The sequence below is a fragment of the Scomber scombrus genome, chromosome 12 (assembly GCF_963691925.1).
Source record: "Scomber scombrus chromosome 12, fScoSco1.1, whole genome shotgun sequence".
In the NCBI taxonomy this organism is placed as follows: Eukaryota; Metazoa; Chordata; class Actinopteri; order Scombriformes; family Scombridae; genus Scomber; species Scomber scombrus.
The window spans coordinates 8,413,586-8,434,332 of NC_084981.1; the positions used below are offsets into that span (position 1 = coordinate 8,413,586).

At 39.3% G+C, this 20,747-nt stretch overlaps 1 protein-coding gene across 1 annotated transcript in view; it reads left to right on the forward strand.

Moving 5' to 3' along the window:
- The first annotated feature begins 8,102 nt into the window (after positions 1-8,102).
- wdr11 (WD repeat domain 11) overlaps positions 8,103-20,747 on the forward strand; it is a 52,689-nt gene continuing 40,044 nt past the window's right edge. Inside the window, exons 1-8 of the mRNA XM_062430582.1 lie at positions 8,103-8,271; positions 9,315-9,426; positions 10,648-10,801; positions 11,056-11,229; positions 11,581-11,782; positions 16,257-16,422; positions 19,019-19,121; positions 19,734-19,932. Coding sequence (XP_062286566.1) covers positions 8,186-8,271; positions 9,315-9,426; positions 10,648-10,801; positions 11,056-11,229; positions 11,581-11,782; positions 16,257-16,422; positions 19,019-19,121; positions 19,734-19,932 — 1,196 coding nt within the window. The 5' untranslated portion in view covers positions 8,103-8,185. The remainder of the gene's footprint in view (positions 8,272-9,314; positions 9,427-10,647; positions 10,802-11,055; positions 11,230-11,580; positions 11,783-16,256; positions 16,423-19,018; positions 19,122-19,733; positions 19,933-20,747) is intronic.

Below are 20,747 nucleotides of genomic sequence, written 5' to 3' on the forward strand. Positions count from 1 at the left end.
AGTGGTGTGTGGCTTACAGTCACTGGGGCTGAGCTGGTTGTTGATGGTCACAATAGAACAATAGACTGATTTTTAGACCATTTTCTATTTCTCAATTTTTTAAATACAGAAGCACTTGGGATTGTGGAGTTTTCTTAAAAGGCACTGTTGATGTAGCAGCGTAGAAAGGCAATTACTTTTGCTGATGAGTACTTTATAAACTAATGTCATTTTTAATGAGTAATTGATTACATTTATCTAGTTACTAGTCCAAATCTGGCTGTTTCTGTTTCTTTTTTTTTTCTTTTCTATCTCACAACTCTGAAGCTCAGTTAGACATTTTTATTATTCTACTGAGATACTGTGCAAATACATGGCCTTCATTTGCATTTAGTTGATGATAATTATATTTCTGAATTGGTCATTTTGGACCATTGTATGGTGGAAGATGTCCATGCATATACACTGCAGGGGCAGCACCCTCTCTTGATAATATCCAACAACAATGGTCATTATACATGTGTATTATCAGCTAATGCCAAGCCTATTTCCCTGTGAGGGTAAAATGGATGTTGAGTATTCCTTGAGGTTATCATTTCCCTCTCTCTCTCTTAATGCTCACATGGTCCCAGACTTATGGTTTATGCCATTTATGTCTTTTCTGCCATGATTCTACTGTATTTATGATAAATAAAATGTGTCTATTATGTATCATTTTCCCAGCGTGAAGAAATTATGCACTGCAAGCTTAAAATCGTGGCTCATTTTGCTGTTACGAGGCAGCAATTTAAAGTCATTTTCCTACCAGTATAAGTAATAGAAAAAGTGCCAATTACACAGATGACAATGCCTTTACTATACTACTTATTCAGGCAGCCATTAATATTCATATGGCAGATGTTCAGTTGCCTGAATGATAAAAATAAATCAGGGTTATCTTGTGGGGATCTCTCTATTGAAAGTGTGACATCATAACTCATTGTGACACCCAGTGCGGAAACCATAAAGTGAGACTGTTTGAAATATAGGGGAGAGCTGTTAACACATTCTGGAGGTCTGATTCAAAGGGGCTGGACCATTCATGTGAATCTGACATGCTTCGTGAGTAACAGACAGACTAATCTGATAATGAGAACTTTGAAGGAAAAATATATTTTTCAGCTATACCTCAAACTTTTCATATGAACTAAGACATGACATAATGAAACATTAATTTGAACGTTCCATATGGACTGCTATTGTTTTAGAGATATCAGTGAGATTTTTATGGCCCTGTTGCCTCTGTTTTATGTTTCTCCATCCCCGTGCCCAATGTGCTAGCCGAGAGACCTCCATTCCTTGTTTTCTGAGGAACATAAAAACTTACATAATGGAGCTGGATGTGATTAGTGTCAAGTTTAAAGGACCAGTGATGATAATTAGGGGAGTCATACCACTGACTCTAGAGCGCATCTTTCATAACTGTACTTACCTGTATGATTATTTCCTTGTGTTTTAACCTATTGTAATTTTGCCTTGAATTTTTATGTTCCCTGTTTTTATTCTGAAATTAGGCAATATTCTGTTGGTATTCAAAGAGTTTTCATTACCATCCAGTGAAAAAAAATCTCCAAAACTAAGAAAATCAGCCTTGTTTTCAACTTCATGTAACATAGCCATTGGATTTGTTGGATTTTAAAATAGTTACAGCCACCAAGGATGCTTTGAAACCCTAACCCTAACCCTAACCCTAACCCTTAAACTGAGCCTATAGTTTTGATAGACATTGAGAATGACAGTTAGTTTGTGCAGTAGTAGGTAAAACCCACTGGGTCTATAAACTACCACATTGATGTCCATTATAATATACAATAGAGTAACATCCAAAGTTTGCTGATGCCATAGCTAAAATTAGCTGAAGCTAGGGATCATACCAGACCAAGCAAGCCCGTGGCAGTAAAATGAATGTACTGAATTGCACACTGTACAGGACTACATTTGTAACACTAAGAGTAAGACAAAAGCAAAAGACAATCCCATTGTCAACCGAGGATAGGTGTGCATTGGTCATTGGACAGAAGGTAGACAAGAATTCAGCCCTGTTGCATAATAGATATAGGGGCAGGGATCACTTAAGCCAATGTTCAGGTTCCACACCCTTATCTTAAAAAAACGCGTCCGAAAAACAAGAATGCATCCAATATGCCTCTCTGTGAAGCAGTGAATAGACTATATCACCACCTTTAGGTGAGGGGTCTTATGTTAGCCACAGCATATTCCATATTTTGAGTCTGCATTGAAGTTTTGTGCTCAGAAATGCAAAGCTTTTTTGTTTTAAAAAAAATACTTTTGTATTTTATTCCCTTTGTAAGGCACATCAAAGAGGGAAAGAGTTTGTGTGAATAAATACACAACATACACAGTATATCAATAAAACATTTCAGCTTGCACATAGGCACATCAGAAACAAAGATGGATATTGAGACTGGATAAACAGACTGATAGCAGTAATAATGGGGATATTTCACATGGCTGATAGCCAGAAGTCAAGCGCACTCAAAGCACTCTAAACTCTAATTAGGTTTTTACGTGACCCAAAATGTGATTATCCCTGGTCTCCATTTTCATTATAGAACCTTCATTACACTTTGCAGCCAGGTCCCCTGGCCAATACAATCACGGAAACTTTAAGGCTGTAGAAAGAAAAACAAGAGAGAGAAATAATAGACTGATTTATTACCTTTCACTCTGTCAAATAATGCCTGTCCTGTGAGGACAGCCTGACTAAATGCTACTTCTTCAGCGCAAAGCAAGACAGACCTGAGGTAAACCAGTAACTGCTGAAGACAGTTGCACATCTAGCAGTTGAACACCCAGATATTTTTTGTAGGACACCAAACCAGACTTAAAAGGAATAGATTATTAGACATTTAAATGACCAGAAGAGACTGTCCTCCTTAGAAAAAAACAACAGCCTTAATTGTTTCAGCAAATGCCCCTAAACAACTTGTCATTTTCACTCTTTGGTTTTTGTACAGATTGAATAAACATGTTAATCTGTAACCTTTCGTGGTGCTGGTGCTGTAGGCAGATTTTGGATAGAGCCAAGATATATGTTTCCTCCTGCTTCCAATCCTTATGTTTAATTTAGATTATTCACAGCTGGCTGTAGCTTTATATTTGTACACACAAAGATCATAATGGATAAAAAAGAAAAATATAGTAACTATTCCTTTAACCAAGTAATTATTTTATCCCCATCCCACAATCTCTCCATAATCCTAATACCAATTGTTGTTTTTGTTCCTTAACCTAACCAAATGTTACTTATGGAGGTGTCAGATATGAAAACGGTTTCATTTTTGCAACAGTGATTTATAATGTTTTGAAGGTGCTTACAACTGATGCCGTTCTTCAGAATTTGATAGAAGTGTCAGATCAGAAAATATGCTCTGGTGGATGATTACAGACAAGGGGATTGGATGGGATGCTGAAGATGCTCTCTGGTCCTGACTTGATGGCAAGTTGACTTTTTTTTTTTTTTACCTCCTACTGATCAAAAAACATGTAAAACGAACTTTTCACACAACTGTGGAAATATGCAGCATGAAAATAAAAGTATGTTTGATTTCAAGTTGTGATAGAGTATTCACCACATCAGAATAGATAGTTAAATTAATGTAATCAACTGGAAATCAGACTCTGAATGACTGAGTGAAATCACAGCTGCAAACTTGTACCCAAGTGAACAAGAGACTGCACTGATGAAGGCAGATGGATGTGATGTGATCTGTATAATGATCTGCCACAAAATCAGCACATCAGCAATTTCAAGAGATAGTTTGACAGTAGAACATAGTAAATATTAAAAAGTGACAAAAAAAACATGTTCCAACCAGTATACATGTTTTTAGATCTTCAGCTGACCTGGACAACCCAGATCCATCATTCTTATAGACACTGAGACACTCTGGGAAATATGTTTGGCAGTGGTCTCATGAATTCAGATGAGGAGATCAATATACATTTTATTTCTGGGCATCCACCGGCTACTGTTCCTCCTCACTTTTCAAAGAAAGAACATATACTGGTCGTGTTCTACATTTTTAACCATCATAAATGTGCCAGTGCCATGGGGGAAACTGCTCAGCTGAGATATATTAGATAGTGTTCCCCCTATGGTTACAAACAATCTAAGTTCTATAACACACAAACCTCATACAAAGTAGACTTCTTCAACCTTTCGGGTAACCTTGGTGTTAGAAACCTACTTTGTGTGTCAATCAAAGTGTCAATTGTATTGAAATGATTCTACTTCATTTCATACTAAAGTCAAAATGCAAGCTGTTGCTTCAGTCTGGAGCATACTTGATGAGACCTGTCTTCAGCAACCACAAGGTCACTGCAGAGGGATACTTTTGATACTTTCAGAAATTCTTGAAAGAAAGTGCAAGTTGCTTAGATGATATCACAGTACTGACTAACCTATCAAAATTATACTGCAAACCTCAGTCATTTTGATATGGATAACAGACATACATCTCACTTAAATGTACACATATGTACTTCAAGGAAGGGTTAGAAGTAGGATAATGATTCAATCTCAGTTCAGCAGGGTTCCTAAAGGCGTCAACCATGAAATAATTATGATGAATGTGACATGTTCTTGGTGTGTGCATTGAATATGTACAAAAACCACAACCATGGGATGATTTTGACAGACAATCAAACATCCAGGATGTGAAGTGAGATGCAATCTTGTGTCAACCAGCTGACAATTAACATGCAAATCAGGTAATAGCCACAGGGCCAAGTCCAATAACCATCTGTCAAACAAATCTATGAAACATGCTAATTTATTCTCACACTGGAAGTGAAAATGTATTGTTTTATTTCACTATTCCTAGAATTGTTTATTAGATTTACTGCACAATATATGAAGAGTTTAATGTTGTGATTGTACGACATGATGCAGTGTGTAAATACATTATGTGAGTGTGAATGTCTTTTTCTCCTGAAGAAAACTAGGGACTATAAAAACGTGCTTACCTCAAATACACCATTAACACTGCAGTGAAGAAACTGTTAACCTGGACATTTTCTGTTGGTAAAAGCATTTGACATCCCATGTCATATGTCAGTGTATCTGTGTATCAATAAATGAGAGAAATGTGCTACATTGTAACAAATGTATCTTGTTCAATATGTCATATTCAAGATATATCTTTCTCAAAGGCCAACCCTAGCTTTCATGAGAATCAATCAAATGCTGTCATCTACCAGTTCATGAAAAATCTTCCTTGTTACTGAACTGTAAAAGAAAGAATTGTATATCTTTGCCCCAATTCATATTTTTCTGGACTTTCAGGTCTTCATTTTAATGTGGTTTGACTTTAATATTTTATTTGTGTTGCAAGCATGCGTTGCTGCAATTTGCCTTCTCCAGAAGAGAAAATCTGAGTCACACTCAGCCATTATCTTGGAATGAAAGGCTCAGAGTAGATGTTTTTCTGAAATGTTTCACATTGAAATTTTGCCTTTTTTAATGTTAAATTGAGTTATTCCTCTTATCCCTGAGCTGCGGCAGAAGAGCAGAATTCAAGGAAAAATGAGACTGTCACAGAAAGTTTGAATATACGTGATATACGCTGTGTTGGTAGGTTTTCAAAACAGGTGTCTGACATGAACAGAAATCAGAGGGACCAGAGTATGGTATAGTGATACACTGAAAATGGATCACAAATCTGTCAAACCTGTATAGGGCCTTTCTCCCACAAATCATCCAGGACAGGTGTTGTATTTACATTCATATAATCCATATTCTCATCCTGCATGATGGTTAAGTGCCACTAATAAAAAAGAGAAAGACTTTGAGACACTGAACTGCCAGCAGTTATATGAAGTAGTTTATATTCAGGTTGCACAGCTGTGGTGGCCAAAAGCCATTCACTACCCTCCCTTGTGTGTTGCCTCCAAACCCATCAGACCGGAATCTGACTTCACCACCTTCCTGTGGGACACTGATCTGAGCAGCATGCTCACCCCGAGCAGCATGGGGTTTCTCCAGAATATTAGAGATCTTGTGCCCAATATTGCATGAGATCATCATCATCAGATGGCAATCACAGGGGGCAAATTACAATTGAGGCTGAGAGGCCAGAACAGTTCTCTATAGCTGAATGTTATTGACATTTAATGAATGAACCCCCACAGAAAAAAAAAATCTGTTTCAACTAAGTTTCAACTTAGAGTAAAAAGTTTGATTACATAGTCTGATAAAAATGCCATGTGTCTATGAGCTAGCACTCTTGCTTGTCTATATTTATAATTACATATTTTAACCCCATGAAGACCTTGTATGGGGCAGTAAAAAAAAAAAATTCCAGAGCCTTTTTAAGTGAATTGATCAAAGATGTAACTATAACAGATAAGATAAATAGATATGTAGTCTTTAATAAGGTGACCAGATTTCTGAAATGAAAATCGGGGACATTTTCAATGCGGCGGTGAAAAATCATTAAATATTATCATTATGAAATAAAAAATGGGGACAAGTACGTTTTCATGTATTTTAACCAGCTTTTATTACACAAAAGGACCTGGTTAATAAATCCCAATATCAGCACCCACAAATATCATGTATCAGTAGCGCACAGCAGTGTCAAAAACACAAATGTAGAATACTTTAGAAAAAACATCTCTCTTCCAAAGTTAAGTGTCATGTGCAAAGACAGCTGCCAGACCAGTAGCTAGTAAATATCATCAAGATTTAATTAATAATTATTACCAAGTCAAAACATATGAGTATATTAATATTATAGATGAATCAGGGCATCAGCTAATCAGATGGTCTGCATTTATAACTACTACAGTCATTGGTTACCCACACAGCCCGACACAAAATACAGAAGTTAGCCTAACACACACAACTATCAACCATTGATTTATTATTAATTAATTTATTATTTTTAACGGAGTCTCATGTCCCTATGCTTAGTGGAAAATCATATGTTACCAAAGCAGTCTTCCACCTCCCCCTCTTCCAAAACAGGGCCACATACAATGTCATCACCTGGTAATCTCATGCTAACGTTAACGTTACAGCGTCACTAATGACAGATATGAAAACATTGTCATAATGTTAACGTTCACTGACTTTTATAACGTTACGTTAGGTATCTCCCTCTCTCTCTTTCTCTCTCTCTCTCTCTCACACACTCACACTCACACTCTCACTCTCACTCTCTCACACACACACACACACACACACACACACACACACACACACACACACACACACACACACACACACACACACAGCCAAGTCTACTGCCAATTCACACAAAATAAATAAGTTCATACACAACATACCATTTATGACCGCTGGTCTTCTTTTCTTTCCTTTTTCCCGCCTCTAGATTGTTGTTGTTGACGGCGCTGCTCCGTCTGGTCGTACGTCCTGATAACGTCTGTACGTCATACGACGTCTTCTCTGGCGATGCGTTAAATGGCTACCGTAATAACTGGTGTTTGAGTCTGCGCGCATTTTTCACCCATTCAGTGTCAAAATCGGGGACATTTTCGGGGACAGCTTTGACCGGGGACAGGTCACCCAAAACGGGGGCTGTCCCCGGAAATCGGGGACGTCTGGTCACCCTAGTCTCAACCCAAATTATGTTTTATATTATTTTGTGCTCTAGAATAAAAAGTGTAGTTTCTATTTCATTCATAAAACAAAGAAAATGAAAAGGCCACAATTTTATACTGGTATTGAATGTTGTGGCACAACATTATATAAAATAAATTGAGAAGTATTTGCTTTCAAACAGATATTATAAAGGTGATTATAAATTTCCGTGTGGCACCAGCCCAAAATAACAATTGTTTCAAAAAATTTCAAACGTATACAACCATATAATGATGGGAAAATATTATTGTTTGTTTCAGAAGTTAATTTATCACTTTTTAAACCAGTATTTTCAAAGATTTCGATTTTTGAGAGAATGTATTGGTTTCATCAGCAGCTTTGCTTCCACATCGAGAAAAGTGAATAATCTGATGTGGAACCTTTGTCAGGCTGAAATTTGTTCCTACACGACGTTATATTTAAAAAACACCGTTTCACTTCCTGTTACGATTCATAACATAGCCGAACCGCGGAAGCTAATTCATTGTTGCGGTATATGCTCAACAAACGTGAATGTAGCATAAATACTGACCAACAATAATGATTCCTTACACTGTCAACATCAAACTCGCGGCTCGGACGTTGACTGGCACTCTCAATTTGCAGAATAAAACCGCTGTAGATTGGTGAGTACTGCAGCTCGGCCGTTAGCATCATTTTGATAGCTGGTTGATTTTGACTGACTGACAAACGATGTTTCTCAACTGCTATTTGCATTGAATGCCTTTCGTTATATTTGTGCCCATTTAATGCTGATTAGAAAGATGCTAGACTTTATTTATGGCGTCAACGCAGAATTTTTCTCCATCAAAACACAAGGAGCATACATCCCATGTCATGTGATGTGAGATTTTGCTGGGCCTGATGGATTTCTGAAGCCTTATCTGCACAGAAATGTATGAGAGACTGTGACTGCAGTGTGACTTCATAAAGCCACATCGCCTGATCTGTGTTAAAACTGGCTTATATCTACCTGAAATGTTCAAACTAACAGAAATATTACCATTTACACAGAGATTTCACTATAATCAGGTTTAATTCTACATGTATTTCTGAGAATGGTTCATATGGTAAAACATTTTCTCCCATTCATGCAGCTAGACAGAATGATGATTTTTTTTTCAGCTGCAGCTACTTCTTTTTAAATAAGTTCCTCTTATTATGTCTTATCTTGGTTCAGAGTCACACACATGTTTCATCTGTGAATTTTGTGAGCCTGCTGCACCATGACTCATTCATTTAATGTCCACTTGCATAAAAATCACCCTCAGCTTTCATCATATTTTCAAACTATGATGTGGGGTTGATTTGAGGTTTTTGTGCATACGTGACTGGATGCGGTCCAGCTGCGTATGCATGCTGAAATATGACGAGATGAAAGTTGAAAAGATGGAGAGGAAAGAAGGAATTTGGAATGAAGTTTACAATGAATATTATATTCATAGGCAGGGAATACAAACCAGCGCCGCTTCAAATGGCCACTTTCATTCATGTTTTCATCTAAATAAATTATATGAATTCACATGGGGAAATTTGCTTAGGGTGGACTTGTGCATCTCCCACTTACAAACCATCCCTTTTCTTCTGCATTCACTTCTCCTCACACTTGCCTCATTATTCTTCATCTGTGAACATCCTCTCCCTCTGACATCCTCCTGCTTTTATATAGGGGTGTGCAGGGGCTGATAGCGCAGGGATGTCACTCCAGCATTCTTATCATCGATCCAAAGACGTCCCAGACCATACAGGTGTTGGAGAAACACAAAGCCAACGTGGTCAAGGTGAGCCACCTAAGTAGCTCTTCTTTCCTCTGTGTAAAATGTTTATCACTGTAAGCTACAAGAAGAAAAAAAGATATAAAAAGAAACATAAAGGCTTCAGACAAAAAATAACCGATAAAGGTTAAAGAAGTTAATTGTAGAACATGTTACTTTTAGGCAAAGTCTGTTTCACTATCTTTTTGTCTTTTCACAATTATAAAAAGTGTAATTATTCATAGAATATCTCATCATTGACTGCAAAAACATAAATTACCTGTTGTACATTAAGCACCTCTATATAGAAGTGTGTTTTGTAAGCTCTCAGACTCATACTCCACTACCACTTAAAAATATTATCTGTGGTGCATATTTTCAAATGTTTTGGACAAATATTCAGTTTTTTGCGGATGAATGTGCTTCCAAGGAGAAACACAAAACACACCTGCTGCTGAAGTATTATTGTATCACCCTGTGTTAATGTTAGTATTGTGTGACCTTCAGCTAAGTTGTTTTTCGTCCCCCTCAGGCAGACACATTCAGCTCTCCTTTACTGTGTAGTGTTTGCTCATGCATTGATGGAGAGTCTTATTGTGAGCGTGTGCAGGTGTATATATTGTGAGTGTTTTAGAAGGGTAAATAATGGGCAATAAATTCTGCAGTGATTATTGTCTCGGCTCAATCCGAGGCTATCATTCCTCACTCCAAAGCACACTTTAATCTTGTAAAGCACCGCAGCCACAGCAGCAGGTCATTTCTCACCACCCAGCCTGACACAAGAAAGCCTGCTGGAAAAAAAAAAAAAAAAACCTGTAGCTACCGTAAAGAGCATGCCTTGTTCAGGAACAAACACACAGACACGAACAATTATGTTAACACAGAGTCATTTATCGTTTTTTAAGACAAGAATGTATTTTAATATTTTGGGGTTCCTACAGGCTCTGTATCTTATTTCACCAGATTTCTGCATCTTTCTCTCTTTAGCTTATATTCACAGTATACACACAGTAGCTAAAATATGTAATGACACTTTACGGTTAATTAAGAAGTCCTGAGATCTCAGCATCAGTAGTGTGACTTGTGAAGTTCATCATCTTCTATTTTAGGGAGACGCTGTCGTCGTCAGCTTTTGTTGTTTATCTTATTTAGACAAATGACACATTATGGAAGTCTTGCAATGTCTCCATAGCGACTGCCAGATAATCAGCATCTTTTTTTTGTTTGTGTTTGTCTGTGTTTCTGTAGGTGAGATGGTCCAGAGAAAACTACTACCACAACCTGAGCTCTCCCTATTGTCTCCGGCTGGCTTCAGGAGACGCCTCTGGGAAGATAATAGTGTGGGATGTGGTCAGCGGCACTGCCCACTGTGAGATCCAGGAGCACTCCAAACCTATCCAAGGTAAAAAGATCTATCAGGAACCCTCTCCTCCTCTCCCCCCCTCCCTTTTTGCAACGCCATGAATCAATTCTTTTTTTTTCCAGCATTACTCTGACAGCTCTGCCAAGAAGGAAATTTAGGCTGTTTCTTTTGTCAGCTATTTGTTTTCATTAAGTTGCTCTTACCATCACTCTCTGCCTCTCCTACTGGCATACACTATACCTCCATCCTCGTCATTGTTACATCCTCTCTGTCCTCCTCTCTGTCTCTGTCAGACTTGGAGTGGTTGTGGAACCAGGATGCGTCCCGTGATCTGCTGTTGGCCGTCCACCCTCCCAACTACATCGTGCTGTGGAACGGGGACACGGGCACCAAGCTGTGGAAGAAGAGCTACGCTGAGAACATCCTCTCCTTTTCATTTGACCCCTTTGACCCCTCCAACATGGCATGTAGGTGAACAACAGGGCACACTGTCTCTTTAACAGTTTCCCATTTCCTCGCCCCACATATACACTCTCTAAGCTATATTCAGTAAAATTCAATATGCATATTTCTGTACATGTATCAGGCGACGTGGAGCCTCTAGAGAGATTCGTGGCATTCTATTATGTTAACTGTTGAACCGTTAGTAACATCTCATTTTCAGTTCTTCACTCATTCGGAAAAAAAGAGGCAATACTAAACAAGAACTCTTTCTAAGTGACGGTTGCTAATAGAATACCGGCAGTGTCTCCAGCTGTGACAAGAATATTTAACTTCACTGTGTTTTTCTTTTTTTCTTCTTTTTTTTATCTCAACAGTGCTGACGAGCGAAGGGATAGTCTTCATCACAGACTTTTCATACTCCAAACCACCAGGCAGCGCCGGCAAAAAGGTCTACATCGCCAGCCCCCACGCAAGCCCCGCTCACACCAAGCCTGCACCTGCTGCTACTCCAGCCCCCACTGGAGCTAAGAAGGCCCTCAATAAGGTTAAAGTGCTCATCACCAATGAAAAACCCACGTAAGGACTATCAAGTTACACCTCCAAGTCACCTCTATAACTCTATTTTTAGAATGTAATGTACAGAATGTTTTAAAGGGTTAGGCAGTGAAGTGGCATTGTTAGTATTGTTGTTATAGTTGCTTCTCCACTCCTCTCTCCCCATTCCATCTTTCTCTTTCACCCCAACTGGTTGAGGCAGATGGCCGCCCACCTAGAGCCCGCTTCTGCTCGAGGTTTCCTCCCAATAAAGGGAAGAAAATCAGAGTTTTTCCTCGCCTCTGTGGCCAATTGCTTGCTCATGGAGAGAATGTTGGGTCTCTAAAAATAAAGAGTACAGTCTAGGTCTGCTCTCTGTGAAAAGTGCCCTGAGATAACTTCTGTTTGGATTTGGCGTCATATAAATAAAACTGAATTGAATTGAATACATCAAACATACCCATCTTTTAACAGCATCACCTCTTTAATAATCAGTTTAAGTAGTAATGCTCTCACATTAAATGTATAGCCTTAACTCTCAAGCCAAATAAGTCTTCAAATTAATCAAACAAATGTATCAGCTTATTTTGATGTTAATGTATGTTGGCACCAAATCAGCAGTGTCGAGCTGCCCGTGCAATTTTTTTTGTCCATATTTTAAACCATTTTAAAATTCTATCAAACTAATGTCGGTATATTAGTCCCAAAAATCTCCCAAGTCCCTACTTTCAGTAATAAGTGCCACTGTTGGCTACTAAAGAGTCTCATCCCAGCAAATGGCGTTGCTCAGGGGCAACTCAGCTGAGTTTTATTCAAACCGAATTCTATGAGATAATTTTATTAGACAATTTATCTTAGACCCGGGGCATGTGCAAGCAACAAAGTGAAAGTATATGCCCTTGGTCTGCAGTGAATCTGCACCTGTCATCATGCATTAATTATGTTTAGTCGTCTGCTGCTGGACAACGTATTCATGCACCGGGTATATCTGCCTTTATTAATCAGAGAGTTCTCATAGATATGACTGCAAACCACCGAGTATAAGAAGCAGTATAATATTGGGAGCACATTATCGTAATAACATGCCATTTTTGGCTGTGTGCTCAACAGGTTGAGTCAGCTATTCTGCGTTAGGGGGTTAGATGCTGATATGCTGATGCTAGCTTGGCGCTGTTTATTTTTCTGTCACTCGTGCTGCTCACCTATTTTTTCAGCAAGCGATCTGACGTGTGGGAATTGAATTGCAGCATTTGGTTTGTTTGGGAAGCGATAAAACTAAATGAATTAAAAGATTTTCTAAACCTGATGTTCTGTGTAAGAGAATGAAATGGCCGGCTTAAATATGTGAAATTAATACTGAATTTAATTTCCCCTCCTTTTTTTTCATTTCGTGCAACCCATCCTTTGAAGAGTTTGTTCCGTCTAGATTTTGGCTTGATTAATTTGACAAAGACGGGCGTTGAAACTTTTCCCTATCAGTTAAGATCAGGTTTTAAATCAAGTCATTTATCACAGATGATGTTATAGAAGGAAATATTACTGATGTCTTTTTTAATGCTGAGACACACAAGGCTAACCTAATTTTAATGCCGTTAAGTGACTAACTTGGGAAATAGTATGAGACGTACTTTAAATTTTTTTTTCGACAGATCAGGACCAAAGCATTGTTTGATGTACTGGCAGCTTCCTGCCTGAGCGCTTGTGACTGTCAAACAAGCTTATTTATAGCAGCAGCACCCTGGCCGCTCTGTCCACCCACCCAACCCTCTCTAATAACAAACACTCCATTAATCTTACTTGTCTTTATTCTTTCTCCTGCCTCTTTTGTCGTGTCCAATTCAGTCTCTTTTGTCTTCTCTTGCTATGTGACACCTTCTTCCCTCACCTTTCACGCTGCATCTAATTTCTCTCGAAGACGCTGTATTACTCCAGTCTGCCCGTGTCTCTGTGTTGGTTTTGGGTGTTTTATCATGTTTGGTGTTACAGTATCTTTCCTCTCTCTCTCTCTGCCTGTGGTTGATAGATGGGCGATTTAAACAAGATTTTGCTCTCCCATACTGTTATCAGAAACTCATTGAATACGGTGCTGTATCATGCACATTAGTGTCTCATCAAGCAGCCATTAATCTGGCTGTTAGCCAGCACAGATTAGCTTCCTTTATCAAGATGACAGGAATTGGCTGCACACTGACATGCAAGAATGCCTGTTCATACACTAAACACACACACACACACACACACACACACATGCACACATACATACACACATACATACATACACACACACATACACACATACATACACACATACATACATACATACATACACACACACGAACACATACACACACATGCAGATGGAGAAACTTTAAATATATTTTTAATGCTTTAAATTCTCAGAAATTTAGCAGCTACTCTTTGAATATGAATGCCAGTAATGAGGTTCAGTATAAAAGCAAATATATTATTCACCAAGGCAACCTAATACTTATTTAATGTATTGATGTGAGCTTAGGTTTGCTTCTAATTTAAAGTTCTAGACATAAAAAAACATAAATAAAAAATAGAATAATAATTACCTCAACAGCAGACATGAGAAACTAAGCGGTCGTGGAAGATGAACTTTTCATATTTCAAAAACATACCAAAAAATCCACAAAAATCTCAAAGAATTAGATCTGAAGTTCAAGAAGGTCATGAATTTTAGAAGCTCGCAACTAAACTGAGCAACACGTTTTATAGTAGTTTTATAGTAACAGTTTTCCATCTGTTTGATGTGTTTTTTTGGTTTTTTTCCTCCTTTTTTTCTGAGGGTTTGAAGCTTAGTTTCATCTTAGCTTTTCCATGCCCCTGCTGTGGTGAGCCATCTCCAGCTGCTGGTCCTCTGTCAGCCAAGACTAGGGGGCCTAAATTATAAAATGTAATTATGCACACATTTGGTGCTGCTTGTAGATCCAAGCCAAAGTCATGATTTATGCACCTCTGCCTGCCAGTGTAAAGCTGTATTAGTTTATTGTTTATTGTAAAGATGTCAGAGGCTAAAGCTGAGGTGACTACATAATGTATAAACATGGTTTGATTCATGTACATGACAGTATATTACCACTTATGAGTTTTTATGCCAGTCGGTCACAGAAAAGAGAGAGGGAGAAAGACAGACGTGAGGAGAGTGTGATGCTTCATGAATTGGACAGTGGGATATTTTGGGGAGGGGTTGAGCTTAGGACTTGTCTTTTTATTTTTCTGTTTTTCCTCTTTTCTTTCTGAAGATCTGTCACTTTCTTCTTTTTTTTTTTCAACATCCAAGACACAGAAGTCTCTTTCACTCTTTCAGTCTGATATTCTACCTTTTGTGGTTCAGACATTTCAGCCCTGTATGTCTGCCTCGCCTGACTTCAGTGAGCTGGTAACAGTCGTGATTTAGCTCAGCGACTCCTTTTTAAAAGCTTACTCTGCTGAGTCAATTTTTTATCTGTTACGCCTCCCCAAGATGATAACCGTCTCTATTGTGTTATAAAAAAGTTTTGTCTCTCTATTATTCGATCTCACCGTGACCTGGAGAGGAATGAGCTATGAGCTATGGAGCCGATCACAGATTCAGTGAAAATCGTTGCTTTGTTCTTCATTTTTCTACTGAACCGCTAAGCGTGTGTGACTGCTTTGTTGTCACGCGGAGGGATGGGAGCTCGGCTGCCGGCATGAGTAATAGACCATCTAACTAGTTAAAAACACATGAATTAAGTTTGAGCGAATAACAGACTTAGTTTCACATTTTCAGGACTCGCGTTATGAATAATTTTTGTCTGATGCTGCCAATACCTGCTTAATTCATCAGCCTACCGTCATTAGACCAAATACACTTTAAAGTTCTTCCTCATTTGCCTGAGACTCAGAGACCACAACAGTAATAACTAATTCATACAGCCTGCTGTATGGGAACGCATGAATAAAGATCAAGTGGATCTTTAAAAATGAGAGTTGATATTAAACTTGTGTAAGACCGTCTAACCCGTCAGCACATCGGTGTGAATATTTCCATATTTAATACGTGCGCATTGTTACAGTCGTGTCTCATGATATTTTGGGTAATGTGTCTAGAGTATAAAGGATGGCAAAACGTCAGGTGATCTAGACCTCAATTTCGAGGTATTACAATTTTCTCTCTGCTTTTTTCGACATGTCGTGTGCACAGTACGTCGAGTTCAGGCAAGTTTAATTAAGTTCAGAGTAATTTGGAGTTACAGCTGGGAGCAGAAGAACAACAGGCATGCAAAATAGAGACAGTGAAAGCAGAAAACGCTGAATCCCGGGAACGTTCAGGAAGAGGCAAGGGCATAATTATCTCTGAAATGTGAATTAATTTTTCAATAAATACATTATTTGGTTTGAGGCTTTTAGCTCAACCTTTTTTCTAAGAGTACATGCCAACAATTTCCAGTCAAGAAAATAATCTGACAGTGGAATTGATTTTCTTTTTTTCCCCATGTCCTTCTTCTTTTTCTTTGCTGCCCTGTAGCACTGAGGCGGTGACGCTGAACGACTGTCTGCAGCTGTCCTACCTGCCATCCAAGAGGAACCACATGCTGCTGCTTTATCCCAGAGAGATCCTCATCCTGGACCTGGAGCTCAGCCAGACAGTGGGCGTGGTGGCCATCGAGCGCTCCGGAGTGGCCTTCGTCCAGGTGAGAGGCAGTCTGTATATGCATAACAAATTCTGCGTAATTTTAGTAGAGCTTGATGGAGTTTGTGGAAACCATATGTAAAAGGAGTTAACCTAGTTTTGGTGGGCATGGCGCTAATTGCATGGACTTTTTAAAATTAATTTAAATGTGATGGAAAGTGCATTTAGGAAATGATGAGCAAACACAGCTTGCTAAATGTTTGCACTGCTGCTTTAGTTGGTCTAGGTAAGATAAAGGAAAGGATGGCTGTGCTGTCTCACTCTAACATGCTTCCTGCAGCACCATCTTTCTCTCCCCTCAAATGAACCCGTGCACAGTTTCTACTTTTATTGCACCACTCTGAGAGCTTTACTAAAAATCTGTCTTTTTTTTAAATGGATGATTCTCCCGAAAAGCCAATTCCCCCTGCCGTGAATGATCAAGTTCTCTACTTCTCTTCCTCCCCCTCCGTGCTCACGTCATTAGGGTCTGATGACTGCACAGCGGGGCCGTGCAGTTCTTAGCTACGGTAGAAAACCTCACCAGCACGCATATCGTCTGACTTCTCGTACCTTTCCGCAGTCACATTCAACAGCACCGGTGACCTTTTAGATGCCAATTCCTTTCTTTTGGAGTCTGGATTTCTAATTGGAATTTGATGAATTCTGTGCGGGTATTAGATAGAGGATTTGTCACGGCTGCAGAGCAAGTAATGGAACAGACACTGTCTTTTTGTGTCACTCTGTTAACTACGCTTTCACTCCCAACTTTCTGTGTCAGCCTGTGAAGGAATGACCATTGTGGAGGCTTGTTATTACAATGAGTAGATCTCATGCATTTCATTGCAGTGGTTCTACTCAGTTTGAGCCATAATTTCCTCCTTTTTAAATGTTTAACTTTGAAGTTCATGCCTGTATGCACATGCATTGACCATTTTACTGCTCCTCACTTCATCACAATGGTCGATTGAAATTTTCTGTGTGTGTGTGTGGAATTGTGTTCAGTTCTAAATTTGACCATGCATCCGTAAGTCATACCTACTTTAGCTTATCGTTGATCCGGTTTTAATACATATTTCCGTGGTTAAACACTCCAAAGTAAGAGAACAAGGCTTTGTCAAAGAGTCAGTCCTAAAGTCACAGAGCAGGAGTAGAGGGGTATTACTCAGCCGCCCAGTGCGGCAACGCCTCCCTTCTCTAAGTGTTATAAAGTGCTTGTCACACAGCCAATTTGCATGACTGATGGTACAGCTGTAGCTAATGTCCAAGCTGGAGTTTGGAAGCTCCATAAACCAGGAAGAGACAGGGAGATACAAACAGCTACACATTTATACTTTACATTGACAGACTTAGCATGTACACATGTGCATATTGAACACTGGATTGCCTCTGGATGCACCTACGGTAGCTATGGATGTAATGCAATTCAGTACAAATTCTGTCACTGTGAAGTCACAGTGTTAATTCATCTCACTGTCTAAAAAATGTAACAGAGGATAGGGGGGGTTTAGGTGGATGTGAGGTGTGACCTTTTGGCTATGTAGTGCGTGACTGCGAGGGGAGTTGAGGGGAGGATGCAGGAGGTGCAGGATCTAGTTTTACGGTGATAAGTTGCAAAAGAGCAGCAAAGTTGAAACAGAGACAAAGGATGCTCAGAATTAAAAAATGATAAATGGAAAATACCACTAATTACAAAAGCTGTAGGCTTACTGATCCAATCTCCTGGTCCCCATCTGTTCCTTATTGTCAAATGTGAAAATGATAAAAGGCCTTGAGAACATGTTGATGAATCGGTTCCACTAGTGTAGTCCAAACAGTCGATGGATTTGCCATGGAATTTTCTACTGTCATTTATAGTCCCAAGAGAATGAATCCTTCTGACTTTGGCGTTTCTTGTGTGCCACCAGCTTGGATCTATGCATCATAGTTTGTCAGTCACTTTAATCCAGATTGAAATATCTCAACTGTATGATAGATTACCATTAAATTAGGTACAAATGTCCATGGTGCCCAGAGGATGAACCTTAAAAACTTTGGTGATCCTCTGACTTTCCCTCTAGCACCATCGTTGGGTCAACACTTCAGGTTGTTTTATCATAAAATACTTCAAAAGATAACATTGTGCCAGTTACCAAATGTTAGTATGCTAATATGTTACACTAATACAGTCAACAGATGAACATTATATCTGACCTGCTAAATTTCTGCATTGTCATTGTTAGCATACTGATGTTAGCATTTAGCTCAAAGCAAAGCTGTACAGCCTCAGAGAGCCACTGTAGACTCTCATTCAGTCTTGTTAAAAGTGAATATTTTTATGATTATAAAAGCGAGTTGTTGACATGACAACTTGTTATTTTATTCCATCTTTCTGTGATGACTAACAAATGGAAGTTTACTTCTTCAGATACTTTTTAAATGACAATAAAACAGACTGACATATGGGGTTACAGTTTGATTCAGCTTAGGTTTTGTTAACATCTGTGTGTCTACTAAGTTGAAATAAAACTACACATGCTAAGTACCAATTGTTCAGCAGTAAGTCTCCCAAAGACAGCTGGCAAAGCTGATAATGAACTCCCACATCAGCACCTGATTCCCTGACTCTGTGTGTTTAGGTGATCCCATGTGCTCAGAGGGACGCCCTGTACTGTCTCCATGAGAACGGGTGCATCACCCTTCGAGTGTGTCGCTCCACTACTGTTCCTGAAGACACATCAGGTAGGAAACCCCTTCCACACGCTCATGTGCACACATACAGTGCATGTTAGTAGCACTGTCCTCCCTCACAAACCACTCTCATTCCTGTGCTGCCTTCCAGTCATCATCCATTAAGCCAAACTGCACTGCAGTCAGAGGCTGTAGCCTTTGTCTATGCTCCAGTGGGCATTTAGCCTCTTACTGTCTCATTTATCTTCGGCTCAGTGTTATAGCCTATTGTCTCGCCAAATCTCGCTCTCTCCCTCTCACTTACTCTCCTTGCTATCTCATCCACGCTAATCTCTGTCTACCCATCTCTCTCTTTCTCTGCTATTTCTTTGAGTCTCTCACATACTCATTTATTCTCTTATTTCCTGTCCTCCTTTCTTATCTTCTTAAATCCTCCCCTCTTACTTCAACTTCACTACTCTTCTTCTCACAATTACTCAAAACTCATCATCAGTGGTCTCGCAATCATTCTTTCATCCGCTCTTATCTATTTTTTCCTTTATTAGCATTTATTCAATGTCTTATCCTACATTTGTGTCTCCATTCTCATCACTCTCCCTCTCAGACGATCCTTTCTAACACACTTATCCCCCCTTCTGTTTTCTTTCTCCCTCTCTCCTCCAGATCCAGAGCAGAATGTGCAGGAGCTTGTGTACGACCTGCGCTCTCAGTGCGATGCTATCCGAGTCACCAAGACAGTCCGGCCCTATCGCATGGTCATCTGCCCTATCAACGAAAACAACGCTGCTCTCACGGTCAGCGACGGCAGGGTCATGTTGTGGGAGCTAAAAGCCCACACTGGCAGGGCTCCCACCAATCAAAGGTATACACACACACACTCACACACACATACACACACAGTTTTTCAGGCGGTGGCCTAAAAGGCAGGGGAAGGTTTTAATACTTTGTAGGGTGCCTTAAATAAACTGACTTTAAACTACATAATCCTCTGACCTAAATATAGTCTTCTTATAGTGACTGTCACAGGTAGGGTGCGCAGTGACTTTAACTATCATTGATGAGCCCTGCTTCCCTTTGATGGAGCTCTCCCTCGCTGCTGTTGAAGAAGCAGTTTTGCATTTCTCTCTTAAGTTGGCTTCCTGTGTGAGGCAGAGAGAGGTTTGTCAGCTTGTGAGAAAACCACAATTTAATTCAGGCAAACAAGCAAAATCCACAGCCCTAGCATTAAATAGAGAGATAGCATGTTTTGACTTTTGTAGCACCACTTTGTGATGTATTACCATATTATAAACCTGCATAGTTTAAATTAATCTGCTTGAAGTTCCAAGGTTTTCTATTTCAGGACTATTCAGGTGCAATCACTCGACTTTCACACTACACTAAATTGATATTCCAGTGCTTCCCTGTGATTGGCTGATGCCCAGTGTTTCTATCTGAAAGCTAAAGCAAATCCTAAAACGAAGTTAGGTTAGACATGAATTCGATTTCTGTTAAACTTCTCTCAGTTAGATGTGTTGTCACAGAGTGCTGAGCACATAGAGATATATTGGGATGAGTTATTTAGGTTGAGACACTTCACTCTGCTGCACCTGTGTGGTTTATAGATTAAGGCCTGATTGTGTCAAGCTCCATCACAATTTGCAGCTCACATGAAAACTTTTTTTTTTCTAGAAATCC